This window comes from Geotrypetes seraphini, chromosome 19 (genome assembly GCF_902459505.1).
Source record: "Geotrypetes seraphini chromosome 19, aGeoSer1.1, whole genome shotgun sequence".
NCBI classification, from domain to species: Eukaryota; Metazoa; Chordata; class Amphibia; order Gymnophiona; family Dermophiidae; genus Geotrypetes; species Geotrypetes seraphini.
The window spans coordinates 13,449,146-13,471,159 of record NC_047102.1 but is presented as its reverse complement, the minus strand read 5'-3'; the positions used below and the strand labels follow the sequence as shown (position 1 = coordinate 13,471,159).

Below are 22,014 nucleotides of genomic sequence, written 5' to 3'. Positions count from 1 at the left end.
TGTACAAATTATAAAATTGGAAGATTACAAGAGTGCAACATATTACGTAAGAATAGATATAATAAAATTGTTAAGAGTTTAGTGTAGCTTCTGTTTAGGTAGATTCCAGAGACACACACATAACCTATAGTATTCTGTAATGTACAAGTGTATGTGCCCCACAGTTGCTCTGCCTAGAATCTACAGCTAACTTTGCAAAATTATTGGGGTTCTAAACCCAACAGAAACTCTGTCCTATGCCTGGCTGTGTACCCAGCTTCAAACTATATGGCACATTATAGAATGGCATTTATGCACAATAATGGTGTGTATAGACCAGCATTCTGGTCATTTGTGCAGGTAAATGCTAGAATCACATCTTCTCTAGCTCACCACTCACAAATTTTCCAGGGTTTTGTCCATGGTGGTGTCTTCGAGTAACTTCCCCCTCTCCGGCAAAGCTCCTGAAAGAGTCAATGGCAGTGAATGAGATCAGGGTCATCACATGTCCCTGCACAATCTTGGACATACACACACACATGCATTTTACATGGGCAATCTTACAATCTGCACACAATCCTGCAACTGTTAATATATACAGTTTCACGGCCAGGCTCGAGTGCACAGACATATAATAGCTTACATCTGCAATCTCATAAAAAATTATTCACATGCATACATATCTGACCCATGTGTACTTTCAGATGTGCACAATACAGATGTTTCTTAATTGTATTTATAACCAAACATACACATAAATGCAAATTAGAAAATCTAACACAATCATGCAGATCACATAAGCTGAAATCATCTTTCACGAATGCTGTTACGCTGAAGCAGTTTCATAGCTTGACATAAGGAACACAATATAGCAAGATCTGGCATACACACACAAAGGCAAATTTAAGAAGTCTATTTTGTGAGTATTTTAGAAAAGGATCTGCTGATGAAAAGCCTATTTGCAAATAGATGGTGGAATGGACACATATGAGCTGGCGAGCAGTATGTATTTTACAAATCGTCAATGACTAAAATACCAGTGGGCTAAAGATGGTAATATACAGAACATGTGGCTACCTGTCATTTAAAATAACACATGGATCTGCATTTCACTAAGTTGTCAGAATAGACAATATTATAGCAGTACTCTACTTCGGGGCAGATAGAATTCACGGTCCTCTATGCTTGAATACGAGTCATTACTTTGGAGAGGAGGCTGAGACAAAAAAACCCCCAAACAACCCACTGGGGAATTAAATCATAGTTACCAGATGCTAGGGTCTACCTTTAGGGGTCAACACTCAAGAAAAAGATCAAGGTGGCATCGTAGAGAATATGTTGAAACCTTGCGTGGTGGCAGCCAAAAAAGCAAACAGGATGCTAGAAATTAGTAGAAAAGGGATGGAAAATAAGACTCATAATGTCTTTTAACGCTCCGTGGTGTGACCTCACCTTGAGTATTGCGTCCAATACTGGACACTATTAAGTTTCTTTATTTTTGATATACCATCTATCAAAATGAGTGTCTAAACGGTGTACAATATAAAAAATAGCAAAAAACAATTAAAATAAATAAATAAAAGCAATATTTTATCAAATATTAAAAAAAAAAAAAAAATCCTAGACGAATTTAGGTTAACGTACATGAGACAAGGAAAGTAGGGGAGGGAAAGATTGTTTAAAATACATCAAAGTAAAATTAGTAAAAATGGACGGTAAATGGGGAGTGGGATATCAACATCTCTATCCCATCCTTGGGAGTTCTGTCCTTGTCCTATTCCTACAAACTCTGCCCCTAACTGCACAAGCCTCTAACATGTATGATTTTAAAGTGTTTGAGGCTTGTGCAGATAAGGACAGAGCTCATTGGGACGGAAAATTGAGATTCCCATAGGGATGGGGATACATTTGTCCCCGTGTCATTCTCTATGCCATATCTCAAAACAGATAAAGCGGAATTAGAAAAGGTTCAAAGAAGAGCAACCAAGATGATGGCTGAGGGGGGATATGATTAAGGTCCACATTATGGAACACGTTGCTAGAGAATGTGATAACAATGGTTAATGTAGATAGGTTTAAAAAAGATTTGGACAAGCTCCTGGAGGAAAATTCCATAGTCTGCTATTGAGACAGACACGGGAGAAACCACTGCTTGCCCGGGGATTGGTAGCTATTTGGGTTTCTGCCAGGTATTTGTGACCTGGATTGGCCACTGTGGAAACAGGATAATGGGCTAGTAGTCCATTGGTCTAACCCAGTATAGCTAGTCTTATGTTCTCGTGAGCTAAGTACAGGACAAGAGTAGAAGCCATTGTGACATCACTGATGAGGTTGGCTCTTAGGCATTATGACAACACAATATCAGCTCTGGTGACCTGGATTGGCCACAGTGGAAACAGGATTCTGGGCTCGTGGACCACTGATCTGACTCAGTATGGTTATGCTTATGCTCTAAGGAGGTGACCTCTCCTAATCCCTCTAGTACAGCAACTAGACACCACTACAATGTTATAGAACCTAGACATTCCCAGGTGCAGGTGTAAATCCCAACGGTGTCAGGTCAAAAGCGCGCCGGGACAAAGGCGCGCCCAGACAATTGAGCGCAGCGTGCACCGCCGCGCCACTCTAAATTACTGTTTTTAGGGCTCCGATGGGGGGGGCGTGGTGGGGGAACTCCCCCACTTTACTTAATAGAGATCGCGCCGCGTTGTGGGGGGTATGGGGGTTGTAACCCCCCCACATTTTACTGAAAACGTCACTTTTCCCCTGTTTTTAGGGAAAAAGTTCAGTTTACAGTAAAATGTGGAGGGTTACAACCCCCCAAACCCCCCCTAACGCTGGCGCGATGTCTATTAAGTAAACTGGGGGGGGGGTTCCCCAACAAAACCCCCCGTCGGAGCCCCTAAAAACTGTAATTTAGAGCGGCGCGGCGGTGCGCACTGCGCTCAATTGTCGGCGCGCGCTTTTGTCTTTCGCGCCGTTGTCTATGAACCAATCCCAACACTGATCTTTGGGTCATAAACATGTAAGCCCCTTCTGAAATAGGGAATAAACATATACATTTTAACCCTGCTCTATCTAGTCCTGCAAAAAATCTCCACTGCAATATTTGTAATTTGCACTCCATGCAATATTTGTAATTTGTACATGTATATCTCAGCTTTCTAAAATAAAAATTTAGATGTGTATGTGATTTACTTATTTAAAATGCCAGTTTCTGATTGTCAAAATTGTAACTAGGGTTTCTAAAATAACACCACGCTGTATAGTACAATTTAGAACATAAGAATTGCCATACTGGGACAGACCGGAGGTCCATCAAGCCCAGTATCCTTTCCAACAGTAGCCAACCCAGGTCCCAAGTACCTGGTAAGATCCCAAGAAGTAAAAACAGATTTTATGCTGCTTATCTTAGGAATAAGCAGTGGATTTCCCAAAACTTCTTATTAATGGCTTATGGACTTCTCTTTTAGGAAATTATCCAAACCTTTTTAAACCCTGCTAAGCTAACTGCTTTCACCACATTCTCTGGCAATGAATTCCAGAAGAACTGAAAAGTAGAAAGTGTCTGGGGGCATCTGCAGTGGTTTTTGTTCTAAAATAGAGATTTAACTTATAGTGTTTAAGTAGGCGGACTACAATCTTACCCTCTCCCTCTACTGCATCAAGAAGAGGTGAAGAGTGGCCTAGTGGTAGAGCTGCTGCCTCTGCACCCAGAGGTTATACCCTATTCCTCTGCTGCCCCAGGTACAAATAAGTACCTGTATATATGCAAACTGCTTTGAGCGTGGTTGTGTAACTACAAAAAAGGTGGTATTCAAATCAAGTTGGGAAGGAAATGTCCAAGTTAATCACTCTGATGATGTAGTAACTTTCTATGCGCCAACCAATAAACAAGTCTGGGTGGTCATCTAGGGAAACAGCAAAGAGAAGCCACAGCTGAAGCAAAACAATACATTCTGCCAGCCACATGGACTCAAAGAAACAACAGCAGCAAGAAAAGGTAGTTTTTAAATGCCTATTTACCTGGGTAAATGATTTTTGGAAACTGTCCTCATTTTATGTGTTTGATATATACCCTCCCCACTACCACCACACAGACACACAAACCAAAGTTTAAGTTATAAGCACGATATCTTAGAGGAGGGGGTAAAGTCTGAAGGTTCACCTAAGGCAACCACCCTGTCTGCACCTATGTACTTGTGAGGTCTTGAGTACCTGGGCCTAGCAGGGGCTGGCATCCTGCCAGAAGCAAACCTGGCAAAGAAAGACCTTGGTATGGGAGGATCTTCTCCTTTTCAGCTGCTTCCTCTGTGCTACGTGGGTACATTAGAAAACTTCACAGAAAAGCTTGTCATGTGCCCGAACTGCAGGGCCCCTTTTCATAATCTTTGCTCCATTTTAAGCCTGTTTGCCAAAGGAATTCTCTCTCCTTTCATTTCTGTTCCTTTGATATATTATCTTTATGCTGCTGGGTAAACAGCCCTGCCCTAACCCAGTCATGCTGGGGCTTTAATAGACTACAGGGAGGCTGCTTTGAAAAGGATGTAAGACGCAGGGGAAATACAGAAGGAGAGTGTATGTGAGCGGGAAGGTGATGGAACGTTTGAGAATGAGGGACAGAGAATGTGCGTGAGAGAGGAGATAGAAAGTTTATATGAAGTTAGGTTACGAGCGGCCCAGGTCTCCATGGGCCAATGGCTCTTGAGTCTTACAATGAAGATCACTGATGTAGTGTATCTAGATTTTCAGAAAAATTTTGATAAAGTTCCTCCTGAGAAGCTTCTGCGAAAATTAAAGAGTCATGAGATAAGAGGCAATGTTCAGTTGTGAATTAGGAATAGAAAACAGAGGGTGGGGTTAAATGGCCATTTTTCTCAATGCTGCATGGATCTGTACTGGGACCGGTGCTATTTAACTCATTTATAAATGATCTGGAAATTGGAAGGATGAGCGAGGTGATTAAATTTGCATGCAGATTGTGAAAAATTTCTGGCAGATCTTAGGAAATTGGAAGACTGGGTGTCCAAATGGCAGATGAAATTTAATGTGGACAAATGCAAAGTGAACTTAAATCATAGTTACCAGATACTAGGGTCCACCTTGGAGGTTAGCGCCCAAGAAAAAAGATCTGGGTGGACCAGAAGATATTCGCGGTATTTCACAATTCGCGGTCCGGCTCTGCCCCTATCCCCCGCGAATCTGGAGGGAGAAGTGTATGGACCTTCTGACTGCATCCGGGCACCATGCTACTGGTTGCTAAACTCTTTGTCAGTCCAATCTTTATTAAAGTGCTTTTTATAAAATATATTGTCTCTAAAGTGTTTTATTTATGTATTTTATCATTTTATCTTTTTTGACTTAATAATTTTCCTATTTCTAATGTTAGCACTGTCTACTAGAAGAACGTCACTTAGCTTAATGGTGATCTGTTCTTCTTTCACCTCTCCCGACACGCATCACCATGTACACACACACACTCATATACATATACAGAGAAAAATACATCATGCTTTTGGTGGCAATGCATTGCTTCATTGTTTTCTTACCAATGGCTTTGTTGATCCCTTGATGTTTTGAAAGGACCATGAGAAACCCATAGAAGGTCAGTCTTTGAACACTGCTGAGGACCTCTCCAATAAGAGCAGGAGGGGGACAGCTGTGGACAGAAAATTACTTTAATAAAGAGGATAGGGACTTGCCCTGCAGACCCACTTCTCAACCTCTAACCCTTCCTCCATCACCCCTTCATGTGTGAATCAAAACACGAACAACAGTGCTACCTAAGGGCACCAACCCTGCCTCCATGCACTTCTCCAGCTCAGAAATGCAGTGGGGCCTGAATGCAGCCAGGGGACCTAGCTCATCAGCGGGGCAGTCCTGTTTGCTAGGCTTTGATTTTCAGATATTTTTGACCAGAAGAACGATAACGCAGGACTGTAAAGCCTAAGTAGCTTGAAGCACCAGATTACTCCGAATACCGTTCCAGCTACTGAAAGAAAAAACAAACCCTACACAGCCACGTAGATCTGAACACCTGCAACATGGCGTGTGTTTTAGGTACCTACTTAAACACCACCTGTGTTAAACGCAAACCACAAAAGGCAGTGAGCCCTCCTTTTTCCTGAATTTATATCAACCCCCTCCGAACAAACAGGACTACAGGAACACAGCCCCCAATCCATACATCTCCCATACTGTATACAGCTTTCCTTACACGTTGGCAACATATGCAAAGGGAGAGGAATTTTTTAAGACTTTCCATAGGTAAAGCAGTGCTTTGTGCACAGAGACATTTTAAATAAACTGGATGCAAGATATACACATAAGTACACAACCTGTACAGCGTTACTAGGGCTAAGCAGAGCTCTTCTGGGGGAGGAGGGTTAGCAATTACACTTTCTATTGAAAATCTGACTATGTGCATGTATATTAACCCAGAATTTAAGTGCATAAATTCACTTCTATAACGGTCAAGAGGGAGAAAGGTAAGCAGGCACTTTTCACTCTACAATGCTGAATTTTCCAAGTGATATAATGTATTTCTTTTTTTTTTAGTATTTATATATCACTTATAGTCTAACGGCTTCTTTTACAAAGCGGCTGCACTGCGCTAACGGCCCCGAAGCCCATAGAGATTTAAAGGGCTTCGGGGCTGTTGCTGCGCGGCAGCCGCTAGTGTGGCTTTGTAAAAGAGGCCGTAAGTGGTTTACATTCAGGTACTCAAGCATTTTCCTTATCTGTCCCGGTGGGCTCACACTCTGCCTAATGTACCCTGAGGGAATGGGGGATTCAGTGACCCACACTCATTTATACCTGCTAAAGAGTTCAGGTACTTTTTCTAACTAAGGATGTGTATCATTTTAAAATATCATAAAGCCCCTACAAAGACATAGAAACATAGAAACATAGAAAAAGCGGCAGAAAAGGGCTATAGCCCACCAAGTCTGCCCATTCCAAGTATCCCCCCCCTGAGTTTACTCCCTTAAAGATCCCACGCGAGTATCCCATTTTCTCTTAAAATCTGTCACGCTGCTGGCCTCTATCACCTGGAGTGGGAGTCTGTTCCAATGATCCACAACTCTCTCGGTGAAGAAATACTTCCTGAAGTCTCCATGGAGCTTCCCTCCCCTGATTTTCAGCGGATGCCCTCTTGTGGTCGAGGGTCCCATGAGCCGGAAGATATCATCTTCTGACTTGATGCGTCCCGTGATATACTTATATGTTTCAATCATATCTCCTCGTTCTCTTCTTTCCTCAAGTGAGTACAGCCGCAATTTCTTTAGTCTTTCTTCATACGTGAGATCCTTGAGCCCCAAGACCATCCTGGTTGCTGTTCGCTGAACCGACTCGATCCTCAGCACGTCCTTTCGGTAGTGTGGTCTCCAAAACTGAACACAGTACTCCAAGTGAGGCCTCACCATGGCTCTGTACAATGGCATCATAACTTCAGGTCTCCTGCTGACGAAACCTCTGCGGATACACCCCATCATTTGTCTTGCCCTGGAGGAAGCCTTCTCCACTTGATTGGCAACCTTCATGTCCTCGCTAATGATCACTCCTAGATCGCGTTCCGCTGTGGTCCTAACCAAGGTCTCACCATTTAGTACATAAGTTCTACGCGGGTTTCTCTTTCCCAGGTGCATTATCTTGCATTTTTTAGCATTGAAGCCAAGCTGCCAAGTAGTTGACCATTGTTCCAGCAGCAGTAGATCGTGTGTCATATTATCAGGTAATATGCTTCTGTCTACTATGTTGCAAAGTTTGGCATCGTCGGCGAACAGTGATACCTTTCCTCTAAGTCCTTTCGTCATATCTCTTATGAATAAGTTGAATAAAATCGGACCCAGGACCGAGCCCTGCGGCACTCCACTTATTACGTCCGATGCTTTGGATGGTGTACCGTTCACCACTACCCTCTGATGTCTGCCGCTCAGCCAATCCCCAACCCATGTAGTTAGAGTGTCTCCTAATCCTATCGATTTCAGCTTGTTCAGTAATCTTCGATGAGGGACGCTATCAAATGCTTTACTGAAGTCCAAATACACTACGTCCAGTGACTCTCCGGCATCCAGTTGTCTAGTAACCCAGTCAAAAAAGCTAATCAGATTAGATTGGCAGGATCTACCCTGGGTGAACCCGTGTTGGTGTGGATCACGCAGTTTTTCTTCGTCTAGGATTGTGTCAATATTCTGTTTGATCAGTGTTTCCATGAGTTTACACACTATAGACGTGAGACTCACTGGTCTGTAGTTTGCTGTCTCTGTCCTGCAGCCCTTTTTGTGGAGTGGGATTACGTTGGCGGTTTTCCAGTCCGAGGGGACCTTTCCTGTGCTTAGGGAAAGATTGAAGAGAACAGATAATGGTTCTGCCAGGACTTCCCTTAACTCCCTTAGCATTCTGGGATGTAGGTTATCTGGTCCCATGGCTTTGTTTACTTTGAGTCTTGATAGTTCGTCGTAGACGCTACTGGGTGTAAATTCAAAATCTTGAAACGGGTCTTTCTGGTTATCTCCCGTCTGCAGCTGTGGACCAACTCCTGGCTCTTCTCAGGTGAATACTGAACAGAAGTATTGGTTTAGTAATTCTGCCTTCTCAGAGTCTGATTCTGCAAAGTTACCGTCCGATTGCTTCAGGCGTACTATCCCATCTTTGTTTCTTTTCCTGTCACTAATATAGCTGAAGAAAGATTTATCCCCTTTCTTAATTTTCCGTGCTAGCTCTTCCTCCATTCGGAGTTTGGCCTCTCTGACTGCTGTTTTGACAGCTTTAGATATGTCTAGATAGTCCTCTTTCGCTCCCTTTCTGCCTAAATGTTTGTAGGCGATAAATGCGTCTTTTTTCTGTTTAACTAGGTCTGAAATTTCTTTACTGAACCATTGGGGTCTTTTGTTTCTCCTGCGTTTACTTACTATCTTTATGTATCGGTCTGTTGCTTCGTGTAGTATGGACTTCAGAGACGACCACATGTCCTCCACATTTTCAGTTTTTGCTTGTTTATGTAGCTCCTGCTGGACAAATTCTCCCATGCTGTTGAAGTCTGTACCTCTAAAGTTGAGAACCCTTGTTGCTGTGTTTGTCTTAGGGAAACCTTTCTTAAGGTTGAGCCATACCATATTATGGTCGCTGGAGGCTAGTGTGTCTCCTACTGAGACTTCCGTGACGCTATCTCCGTTGGTGAGGACTAGATCTAGTAATGCCTGGTCCCTGGTGGGCTCCAACACCAATTGCTTGAGACGTGCACCCTTTATGGAGCTTAATATTCTTTTGCTGCTACCCGTGTGGATATAATATATCCCCTTACCAGAGACTTTACTTAGAGAAGATCTTTGAAGGCTCATTTCTTTAACTCAATTCCCCTGATGCAGCCTGGTTGCGAAACAGGGCCTGTCGGGAATTTCTTGATAATCTCCAGTGCTATACCGATGAACTGAATCAGCACCGAGTGATTTTGCTCACTGCGCTGCAGTGATCTTGCCCACACTAGAGGACAAAAAGACACCTTTAAAGATAAGTGCGGGTTCTTGATGTAAAAAATTGCTGGAAATATGCTTTCTGTGAGAATAATTTAGAACGGAGTTTTTCTTAGACCAAGGATGAGTTTCCTATGACAATTTTATAATTGCCAAAGAAGTTCCCTGAGTTGTTCTCCTGGAACACGGAGGTCTTTTCTCCGTATATTTCAGATACCTGCCTAATTGAAGTCTCTGGTAAGGGGATATATTATATGAATGTCTTTGTAGTGGCTTTATGATATTTTGGATATTCAGCTTGGGTGGAAGTATTGTTTGTCATATTATAATTTTAAAATGTCAGAAGTACATGTGCAGTCCCAACTCTGCTCCGTCTTCATCCCCTGGAATAAATACACTTGAAATGGCATAATGTACATATTTCTACCCACCTAAAAAGGAAGCAATTAGAGAAAAATCCATTTACCACTTTAATTGTAGAGATAACGTTGAAAGTGTCCTCGTAATCCACCTCTACAGGCAAACTATCAGTCACTGACTATATTCACGCCCAAAATCCATCTTTTACAAATATATCCTCCCCTAAATTTATTTTTATTCATTTATTTAGTCCGTCCAACCAAAAGAGCCCAGAACAGGTTACAGGAATACATAACACAGCATAGGCAAGACAAAATGGACAAGATGTGTTTAGAAAGCTAGTGGTACAATGACCAAGTTATGGTAAATAGAGAATATCCGAGATACCCTAGAGCAGTGGTAGGCAATCCCAGTCCTCGAGAGCCGGAGCCAGGTCAGGTTTTCAGGATATCCATAATAAATATGCATGAGATAGATTTGCATCTCAAGGAGGCAGTGCGTGCAAATCCATCTCATCCATTCTGATACAGTAGAAACTATAAAAAAAAAACAGAACACCAACCCGAAAGGAAAATATGTAGAACTATATGAAAGAGCCAGCCATACTGCACAATTAAAAGCATATAAGGATACTGATACAACTGCGTGGCAAAAAAAAACCTGCAAGTAGCAGTGTCAGAAACAAGGGCAAGAAATGCTGAACAAGTTTATAAAGAAAGAAATACACCTCAAGCCATATTGAAAAAGCACAGAAACTGAGTAAAATCAAATAAACCATGAAACGTGATACCATCCAACATTATGATCAAGTGGTACCCATCACCATAAGAGGAACCCCCAATGCTGGACAATAGAATCTAGTGCACTAGTGTACCACCAGCTTGATCCTCAACATCAGTATTATGGATACCATCAAATCACCATCCTAATCCCTGATACCAGCCAAAAACAAAATCCTGGGCACCCATCACCAAATGAGGAGCCCTAATGCCACACAAAAGTGAACTCCCGCCAGTCAACAACATGATCCTGCTCATCAGAAAGTCGCCATCCTAAACTTCTGATACGTAAAGGAGACTGTGATGCTACTACCTTTGCTTACCTTTGTTTGTACCTCTCGCACAGGCTTTCTAAACACTGATGGAACAATGGAGCATCCACACCATCTTGGAGGCTGCACTCACTCAGGGTTGACCGCTGACGATGCTGCCCAGAGGAGGATGTTGGCACTACTACAGTGTTGGGGTTCTTGCCAGTCAGCAGATCCTGATAAATGGCCGCAGCACTCTCTAAGAATTCTGGAAAAAGAAAAAAGGGCTTCTGTGTGGATAGGTGATGAGGCAGTGGTAGAAATCCCTAGAGTATAGGAAATTTACCAGTAATAATTAAAATTGCATGACCTGATTCACCTGGATGATTCGCCATTTGTCAACTGACTTAAGACCTCACTCCTTGCGTTAATAATACTTTAATACCCCCTCTGACATTGTCACTTTCTCCTTATTACTGACAACTTTATCTTTTCTTCTCTCTAGTGGTGGTTATTAATAATGGATGTGGTATGTTCTTTATGATTGATAGTATACAGATGACACATCATTGATATTGGTTATGTATCATGTACTGTTTATTTCTCCCTTTTTCTTTCCCCCCCCCCATTTTCTCACTGATATGGAATGTTGAATTATCATTGCCTAATTTAGGGTGTTGACTTGTGCATTTATTGATTTCCAGCACGGGCATTATTGTCATGAATTCTTGTTATGTACTAATATTGTTTTATTCTTATGTTATGCAAAATTTTCAATAAAACATACTGAACTTAAAAAAAAAAAAAAATTAAATAATAAACTTTATTCTTGTATACTGCCATACATTTAGTTCTAGGCGGTTCACATCCAAGAGAGACTGAACAATTCAGTGATAATCCGTTTTTTGGGAATACAAAATATAAACACTCCCTCTAAGCTGCGCAGTCATGCAACTTTTGGTTTGTGCTTGGATATATTTTCGAGATACTTAATATAAAAGGAAAACACAGACAAGGAGAGGAAAAGAATGAGGAGGAGCAACATGTGTCGGTCTTCCACTCACCCGAGTAGTAAAACTGGATCTGAAATGCGAAGAGAAAGTCCGAGAAGGACATTAAACAGTCCATAGCATCATCCATCAAGACAATTCTGAGGAGACAAAGATATGGTACACCTTAACTCCATTACAGAAAGACTTCATCCACAGATGCTTCTTCAGTAAGGTTGCTGGTGAATTTTAACGTTCTGATTTTGAGTTTGGTTTTTTTCTTATACTTAGGGCCCGATCTACTAAACTTGTTTCCCTAACTGAAAGTTTTAGTAAATCAGGCCCTAATATTTATTTATTATTATTTATTTTTTTTTTATATTCTTTATTCATTTTCATATTTTACATCAAGTGCACAAAATATTAAATTACAACAAATTATTACACAATATCACTTTTATATCTACTACATAAAATTCTAATAATATTTTTACCCCCTCCCCCACCACCCAATCACCATATACACATTATATAACATTTATTAATGATGTTTAGCAATAGTACAAAAATATTGCAGAAACAAGGTAATACTCTAGGAGCAGGACTATCAAGTTGGTGTTTGAGGTTGACTTGGCCCATTATGATTAAGTTTGGCACAAAGTTTGTACCCATACTATTTGGCACTGCAATGAGAACTCAGAGTCCGATCTCAACAAATAATAATAAGCTGCTATTAATATTGACAGGAGTCGCCATGCAACAAATAACTCAAAATTGGAAGGACTATACCAAATTAAATTATACATTCTGGTGGAACTCTGTCTGTCATATATACAAAATGGAAAAAGCAATAGCGTTACAACAAGGGAATCTTCATAATTTTAAGAAAATATGGCAACCATTGACTAATTATTCTACTGATCAGATTTCTTAGCACATTGGTAGTAGATATATAGGAGTGGGGAGGGATTTGTATAATTTTTGGAAATAAGAATTGAAAAAAGGGGAGGGATTTATTATTTATGATATGATGTATTGATTGTAATTACAAATGTTATGTAATAATTAATTATATTATATGTGAATTAATTGCTGTAAGAATGGAAAATTAATAAATTAAAAATTTTTTTAAAAAAATCTTCCATATGTTGGTAGTTAGTAAACTTATTCATTAAGAGACCACTTTTGCAAGGTCTGCTAATTTAATCTCTACCTGGCACTTGTGGACCAGCTGCCTTCTTCCTTCCTCAGATAGCTAACTGGGCATTTGGATCGCATGAAAAGCAGCCCTGACTATGCTTGGTTAACTAGGCATTGCCAGATACCTGGATATTCAGTGCTCTTGCCTGGATTAGACCCAGCATTGAAGATCAGTATCTATGAGTCAAACATGGTTGTTTATATTACATAGAGTTTTATGGACCCCTACGAGATTACAAAAATTAGATAGTAGTAGATCTAATAGATGCTGGCATTGTAGGATAGAAGTGGGGACATTGGACCATTTACTATTCTTTTGTCCCTGCATTAATTCCTTTTGGAAATTAATTTGGCCCCAAATTAATAATTTATTAGAAAATCATGTTGGACTATCATATGATACAATATTATTTGGAACAGCAATGAGAACACAAAGTCCGATTTCAGCTAACAATAATAAACTTTTATTAATTTTAACAGGGGTCGCTATACAGCAAATTACTCAGAACTGGAAGGATTACACTAAATTGAATTACACTTTTTGGTGGAATTCAATTTGTCATATATATAAAATGGAAAAAGTATTGGCATTACAACAAGGTTATATTAAAAAATTTAATAAAATATGGGGACCATTGACAAATTATTCTATTGATCAGATATAATAACACATGTATAGAACATATAGAAGGGGTAGGGAGGGAAAACTATTGTAATAGTAATATGATATAAAATTCTGATAAAGGGTTTATTTAATTCACATTGTAAGAACATTTAATAATAATTTCAAGTGTTTTTTCATAATTGAATGTATTACATGTATTTCACTTGATGTAAGAATTTAAAAAATATTAAAAAATAAAAATAAAAAAATAAAAAAAGACCCAGCATTGAATATCTGAGCCTAATTCTGAATGCAACAATCGGTGCTGTCAAAAATGCTCACCGTCATGGGCTAAATAGCTGCCTTAAAAATAAATATTGAACTAGGTAGGGCTCTGTTGCTTTCGTTAACTCTTCAGACTACTGATTATTTGTTTATGGGGGTTAAACAGTCCTTTGCTTGTACTTGAATTCAGAGAAGGCTAAATCCATATGACCCACAAGGAGGGATAGGACTGGAGCAAGGATACTGGAGACCAGATACCTTTGGTGAATCTTCAGCCTTATGTTCCCCACCAAATTATCTTTCAGGCCCTTAATGCTTTTATTTCTTTATTCAGTTTTCTACACTGTTCTCCCAGGAGAGAGCTCAGAACAGTTTCCATGAATTTATTCAGGTACTTAAGCATTTTTCCCTGTCTGTCCTGGTGGGTTCACAATCTATCTAAATATTAAGCTTTGTTGTGTGTACCTGTATATCATCCTAGACACAAATAATAAGGGCAAAAAGTCATTTACTCAGTTTAAGGGTTATTTGAATTGCCCACCCTTCTTGTAGGTGAAAGTACAGTGTTCCCCCGGCCGTTCGCGGCATTTTCGGACCGCCGACAAGGAGAGGGCAGCGGCAGAGGCAGGAGAGCGCAGCTGGAGTGCTGCGAGTGCAGGAAATCACTCGCGGTTCGCTCCGACCGCCTCTTCCTGCATGAAGTCGGGTCTTATCCAATCAGGAGCTGCGTGTCAAAGCAGTTCCTGACTGGATAAGGCCCGACTTCGTGCAGGTAGAGGCAGTCGGAGCGAACCACGAGTGATTTCCTGCACTCGCGGCGCTCCGGCTGCTCTCCCGTTGCCCTCTTCAGGCTCCCCCATGAAAAACCATATTTGCGGTTTTTCAAGATTCTCGGGGGTTCCTGGAACGGAACCCCCGCGAATCTCGGGGGAGCACTGTACACATCAGTGGCACTTCAAGTTTGTGTGACCATCAGGATGTACTGTTTTTCTTTGCAGTTGCTTTTTGTTGCCCCCCTAAAAGCAGCTGACACAGGCAACTGCCTAGTCTTGGATGGCCCTGAAGAGGGATCAGCTCAACAGATTTATCCTCATCTTCTTCTCTGCTCATATCTTATCTATTCATCTTATTACTGAGCTAATCAGGAATCTGAACTGGCAGCATATGAAAGAGGCATGATGAAGTAGGAAGCCAATTCACTGTAACTGAATTCAACTGACACTTTCTTCTTTCTATCCACCCTTCTAAGAATTAAAGCCAGAAGCACAGGGAAGTTTACTTGGAAGAAAGCCACCCAAATCCTGGATTCCCCTACTGGCACACACACTGCCACCCTTCCCTTTGAAAATCTCCATTTCATCCATCAGTAATATGACAGGCAAATCTTCAGACTTGCTATAATTAACCTTTCACCCAAACTGCAAAATGTGCTCAAAATTTCCTTTAAAATGGGAGTGTGTTTGTGATACACAGGAAACACAGTCTAAACACACTCTTCTTGAAATGTCACCATAACAGATAATGGCAGACAAAGATCGACTGACCCATTAAATCTGACCAAAGAACGTGACTGCTTATCATTCATTATCTTCTTCTTGGGTAGATGAGAACCACAGGAACTCATACTTCATCTGTGTCCACTCTCTTGACCATGTCCATAGCATTGCTAACCAATCACAGCCCCCCCCCCAAAAAAAAAAAATGGCTTGACAGCTAAACTTAATAGGATGTGGCTGGCAGTGCCTCCAAAATGGACACTTTCTTTTGCTACAATTGAAATAGCCACTTTTGCCATGTGAATGAAACTGGCCCTATTTGAACCACCATGTTGTGAATCTATCAGCTCTGCATGGCTCAAACATCAGCTGATTGAGCCACACGAGGCCTAAGAAATTCAAACGGATAATGTTTGAGCTGAGCAGAGAGAGCCCTACCACAATTCAAATAGTGATCATCAAGGTCTGAGTGCCACTCCTTATCTTAGCAGTCAAGGACACAATTGCAAGGGCAACTTTCAGTTGTTTCAATGAAAAGATTAAGGATATAGGGAGCTAAAAAGACACACACCCAAACACCATTCCTTCCTACTACTCCTTGCACAATAGTAAGTTAAGTTTGATAAAAAGAGGGTATCACTTTATTTTTGTGCGGGACATACATACTGTATTAACATAAGCCGACTTACGTCCAGATCAACTTGCGACCTGTCAGTAGGAACCAATTGCGGTCGTAAGTCGACGAGGACCTGTATTCTAGTCAGCTGTGACCCACCTTGCTGCCTTCTGAGTAAGATCCAGGGGAAAGTCCGGGCACAGCATCTGTAGCAGGCAGTGATACTCCTTCACCGTCAACAAGTCTGGAAGATACAAGGGACAGAAAATAAAGACTTCAGTGACTTCTCAAAACCCCCCCCAAAAAAAAATGTTGCTCAGAGTTCTGCTCCATGATCTTCTCTTACTGGTTTCTGTCTGTTTCATTTACTGTACACTGCAATGATAAGTACCTTAAGTAGTCCACCTTATAGACCTCAGCGGTACTGCTGTGTAGCCAGTTGGAAAAGAGGCCAATTACATGGCAGGGCACTGCTAAATAAGAAATGTATCACACAGAGTACTGCAGGCTGGCAGCAATAAGCAGAAGGCTGAGGGGCTCATGCAAGCGGCACTATTAAGACGACATGGGCAGCACAGTTAAGAAAACAAGGGTAACAGCCGACAACATATTTGTTTTCTTGAGTAAAAATATCTGGTAGAGGGTATAATTTGAAAGCTGGTTACATTTTATAAAATTCACTGACTATTTAGCATTTACCACATGTCTCTAAATCAACCTCATAATATTTGGCAGTAGTTATCAAAGACTTGTGCTGTTTACATAGGGGTTACTCTGAAAAGCAGAGTCGCTGCTCCAGCATTAGTTAAAGGGCCAGAGTGATTGTTTCCTGCAAAATTTTGGGCTGCTTGAGAATAAGGGACAAGGAACAGAGATTGAATTTAGAAGAATGACTTGGGCTTTTATAACTAGAAAATACAACACCAGAGGAGACACTCTTTGCCTACTGTAACATTATTCAGTAACAAGCTAAAAAGAAAGAAACTGGTATCTGAATTAGAAGATAGGGAAAAAAGAAAGAGGCCATGGGACCTGGGAGGTTAAAATGGTTTCCCCTGGTCATTCCGATCTTATCAGAGATACAAACATAGGCCTTTACCCTTATAAAACAATAGCAAGGCCCATTTTTCCCCATTGTTTTATAGATAACAGGCAGAGAGAAATATGTCTTTGTAATTATCAATATGATGTCAGCAAACCCTGAATGCAGTCACAGAAAAAGGTCTGGAGAGGATCATCACTGTTCTCTCTCCCTGGGTATGTCGGGCAGAGCCGGGACCAACCTTTTCTGCACCTTGGGCAGACAATCAGAATGACAGCTCCCTCCTCCCTCACACTTTTGTATTTAAGTGTGCTGCTGACAATGCAGTGTCTATAATATACATGAGTTAATATGATAATAAAAATTTCTTGGGAATACAATCCAATAGCATCCCTCACCTCACTCTCACCTATGCATGTACTTCAGCCATATACTGACCAGGTATAAAGGTACACAGCTGTCCTTCACTGTGTCTTTGGCTTCATAAAGATACAAAGGTTCCTTTGTGTCTTTATAAAATAATCACTTACAACATTATGACATTTTATTAGTAGAAGTTTGTGTACTTTTGAGGCTCCTCCATCGGACACCCGGGGCATCAACCTTCTTCGATCCACTCTAGTCCCAGCTCTGACATCACAGATGATCTCAATATAGAAAAAAAAAATCTAAGAGAATGAGAGCATTTGTATCATGACAAGATTTACCGGTCCTTGCTCTTCAGGGTGCTAGAATCTGAAGCGACTCCAAACACTATACCACAAATACAAGGGAACATCATGCCGGCTTTTATCGCTTCAGTGCTGGCGTAAGATGATTCCTGGTTTCATGGCAAAGCTGCCCGTGTGAAGGCACTCTCTGCACACCAGTCACTAAATCGGTTTTGCTGTACGTGAGACATGTGCAAAGCAAAGCACAAAATAGTACACAGAAGCTGAATTCTTTATCTAGTTCCAAGAGAGCTGCATCACCAGGGGCCTGATTTCATATAACCATTTTCCCCATTCTGTGTCTACAGGAAAAAAAAAACTCAGTCCTTAGGCTATGGTTGCAGTGATTGCTGATGAACTGGAAACAGGATAATTTCCCGGCTCTACTTGGAATGAGTCACAAAGAAAATCAGTCCATGACCATATTGTGGTGCCCAAGCATTTGTAAGGAAGCCAGATCAGAATAGATACTTTATTTCTACTTCTACATACCCAGCAGTGACCTAGGTGGCCTTCAAGGGACATTCACAGGTCAATTACTGTTGTTTTTCTCTTCCTGCTCAAAAGGTCACCGAGGCCCATATGGAAAATGACACATGTCCAAGCAACAAGCACTGCCAGCAGCTGCTGAAATAAACATGGGTATGACCACAGCACTCCTTCCTGTCTCCAGGGCATTATGACTCCAGTCCAGACCACAGTTGAGCAAATAAAGCTCTTTAGTGTGGTATAACAGAGAAAGGTGGAGGAGGAGAAGGAGGGGCATAAACTCTAGGGCAAGAGACTGGGTTTCAAGAGAAGAAAAAGATGCTCCAGGAAGGAGAATACATATGGCATGTGACTTGAGATTCTGGACAAGAGAGAGAATTATCAAAGTCTTCACAGATGAAATGAAAAGGATAAAAAAAAAACCCCTAATATCGCTCTGAATCTGTGGTCTTGGGGTGGCACCGAAGAAGGGAAGTAGAGGTCTCACCGAAAAAAGGGTGACCTCCCAGACACAGAAACGTGTCCTAAGGGAACCAACAAGAAAGAAATCACACAGGAAGAGATGGATAAAACAAAGAGAGGCAGAGGAGGATCAGAAAGAGAGAGATAAAATATAAGGGAAAAGAACAGAGCCCTAAGAGACTGGAGAAGAAAGGAGAAGGCAGTCAGGTTGAGGAATGCAAACGAAGCAGACACACTAGCGAATCCTTTGAAATGGCGGAGTTCTCATTTACAAACCCAAATAGGACACTTTTGACACTGATAAATGTAAACAGCAGTTTTCAAAAGACATTTACCCCCATAAATCAGCTTTCTGAAAATTGCCCATTCTATCTACAGGAAAAATGGCTAGATTTATGAGAATTTCAGCTGCCGAGGAGGTAATGGTTAGTGCAGCAGACTGTGATCCTGGGGAACTGGGTTCAAGTCTTACTGCAGCTCCTTGTGACTCTGGGAAAGTCACAACTCTCCATTGCTCCAGCAGCTGCTTTTAAGGCTCTAAACAGCGCCGTTTAGATCTCCCAAAAGTCACTTGCCCAAGGAACGAACAAATGACAGGGTCTACTAGGCAATCACCCACCCTGCCTCTGTAAGACAGTGGCAGTTAGCATTTTATTAAACACTCGCCGCCTCCAGCTGAATTGATTCCAAATCTTCCAGTTATCTGGGTGTTTTGTGGTGTATCTGGAGAGCTAATAAGAACATAAGAATTGCCATCTCCGGATCAGACCCTGGGTCCATCAAGTCCAGTGATCTGCACACGCGGAGGCTCCGCCAGGTGTACCCTGACATAGTTTTAGTCTCAAGGGAGATGTGCATCTAATTTACCCTTACCCGTATTACTCTATGCCACTCTTAAGGAGATGTGCATCTAGTTTACCCTTAAATCCTAGAACAGTGGATTCTGCAATTACTTCCTCTGGGAGAGCATTCCAGGTGTCCACCACTCGCTGCGTGAAACAGAACTTCCTGATATTCGTCCTGGACCTGTCCCCCCTCAGCTTCAGTCTATGTCCTCTTATCCGTGTCACATTGGACATTGTAAATAACTGCTTTCTCTGCTCCATTTTGTCGAATCCTTTCAGTATTTTGAAAGTCTCGATCAGATCCCCTCGCAGTCTCCTCTTCTCAAGGGAGAACAACCCCAGTCTCCTAATCTGGTACTGGTAGGACTGTAAGTGGTCCAATATGACTGGTTAGCTATCTGGGCACCAACACAAAATCTTTGCGGTGCTTACATAATGTCTGAGTCTGCCCTGTAGCACTCTGGCACCTACTGGACTAAAACCAGAAAATACCACTGAATAAGTATCACGCACAGCTAGCCTCTCTTGCCTGGTTAAATCGTTTTGCATATCACTCTGAATATGGCTACTTATTTGGATTTCTTTTAAAAATGTTTCCCTTTTTTATTTTTGAGTTTGATTGCATTCCCAAGGAATAGCTTGTATTTAACATTTCTGTAAGTTTCTGCCTAGTGGACCCTATTATGAATGTTGGGTGTTACTGATCTGATCTTTATTACAGCTTCACAAAGCCATCAAACTGATAAATATAAATAGCAGTTTTCAAAAGACATTTGCCCACATAAATCAGCTTTCTGAAAATTGCAGGAAAAACAAGTAAACAATAGAGATCAAAACGGTGCACAGAAATACCCACAGAAAAAAGAAGTAGGCAGGCTCAGATCAAAAGTGTAGTTTTGCATTTTCAAAATGACATATATTATTTTGAAGGAAAATGTAAAAAGGCACATGTCGGAAAACCTGGCTTTTTCAGAAGTCTTTGTTAATAGTTAAGTTTGACATGATTTTTTGTTATATGTTTATTGGTGTGTAGCGAAAATGCTGTTTGAAACCCACTGTTTCAGAAATTTATTAGGAGTTTAATCTGATTTTGATTTCTTATGTTTATTTGTAACCCGCGGTAAAGTCCGCTTAGAAAAGATTTGGCAGGACATAAGATTATCCCCCCTTTTACAAAGTCGCGCTAGTGTTTTTAGTGCCGGTCGCCGCAGTAACAGCTTCAACGCTCATAGAAATCCTATGAGCTTCCGAGGTGTTAACACCACGGCCTTTGGTAAAAACACTCGACTATATGTATAATAACGTTGTTTAAGAATGTCAAGTGAGTTATGTGAATCATTTGTAATAATATTGTACACTTGTTGAAAGAAATAAAATGAATAAAGATTTTAAAAAAAACCAAACAAACCCACTCGACTATGTAAAGGAGGGGTTATATATAAAACATATCTCTTTTTCCAAAACTCAACATATGCCAACATTTATGAAAAAAAGGAAAGATATAAGACAAGAACCAACAGAATCTAGAGATAAGCACAGTTGACATCTAAGAGTCACGATAACTCTGTTGTTGAATGAAAGAGTTGGGAGAGAAGAAGATGGAGACAAAGAGAGAGAATGAACATAAACTAAGGGGCAGATTCTAGAAATGGGGTCGGGGCAAATCTAGAAATGGCATCCTGATTGTAGGTGGCCTACATTTCAAGTAGACGTAGCCACTGAGCTGATTGTGGCAAGGAAATCTCCCTATAATCCACTAATCCACTCTGTCGGGAAGTCTAGAGTCAACACTGATTCAGCGTGTTAGTCGATCTAGCTTCAGGAAAAAGGCCTCAGTATGAGGCTCTACGCTAAGTCTTATCACGGACTAGCACTGTCAGCGTAGTTAAAGACCATATCTTTGCTCCATAATTGAATCTTTATATTAATTATTTTTTTTAATTATTATTTTATATTTTTTTCTATTATTTCATAACATTCAATCAATATTCTCTTAAGACCTTATTTGAGAATTCAATTGGTTTGTAAACTTGTGTGCAGTAGGCCACCACAACGGTTTGAAAAATACTAACAAGTGGTTACTTATCTTTAACGCTCTCTTGTCGTATGTGTCGTCTATTAAATAGCCAGAACCAAAACCGGAGCCAACGCAGCCAGCGTTTCGCAGAACATGACTTAGTCCGCTGCTTCAGGGCCAATAGTCGGGCACAATAATTTAGCTCTACTTTGCTCTGTCAGTAGTTTTCAGATGCCGACAAGATGGCCGACAAGAGAGTGTTAAAGATAAGTAACCATCTGTTAGTATTTCTCAAACCGTTGTGGTGGCCTACTGCACACAAGTTTACAAACCAATTGAATTCTCAAATAAGGTTTTAAGAGAATATTAACTGATTGAATGTTATGAAATAATAGAAAAAAAATAATAATAATTAAA

The 22,014-nt window shown here is 40.9% G+C and overlaps 1 protein-coding gene across 3 annotated transcripts in view; it reads right to left on the bottom strand.

Moving 5' to 3' along the window:
* Positions 1-22,014, bottom strand: part of C19H11orf49 (chromosome 19 C11orf49 homolog) — a 79,063-nt gene that overhangs the window by 6,173 nt on the left and 50,876 nt on the right. The window contains exons 1-6 of one of the 3 annotated variants that reach the window (XM_033928229.1): positions 16,424-16,445; positions 16,192-16,276; positions 11,907-11,992; positions 10,915-11,110; positions 5,529-5,638; positions 380-443 (exon numbers count right to left, since the gene is read on the bottom strand). In XM_033928229.1, coding sequence (XP_033784120.1) covers positions 380-443; positions 5,529-5,638; positions 10,915-11,110; positions 11,907-11,992; positions 16,192-16,238 — 503 coding nt within the window. In that variant the 5' untranslated portion in view covers positions 16,239-16,276; positions 16,424-16,445. Of the gene's footprint in view, positions 1-372; positions 444-5,528; positions 5,639-10,914; positions 11,111-11,906; positions 11,993-16,191; positions 16,277-16,423; positions 16,446-22,014 lie in introns of those variants that run through there. The other 2 variants (XM_033928228.1, XM_033928227.1) reach the window with 2 other exon arrangements.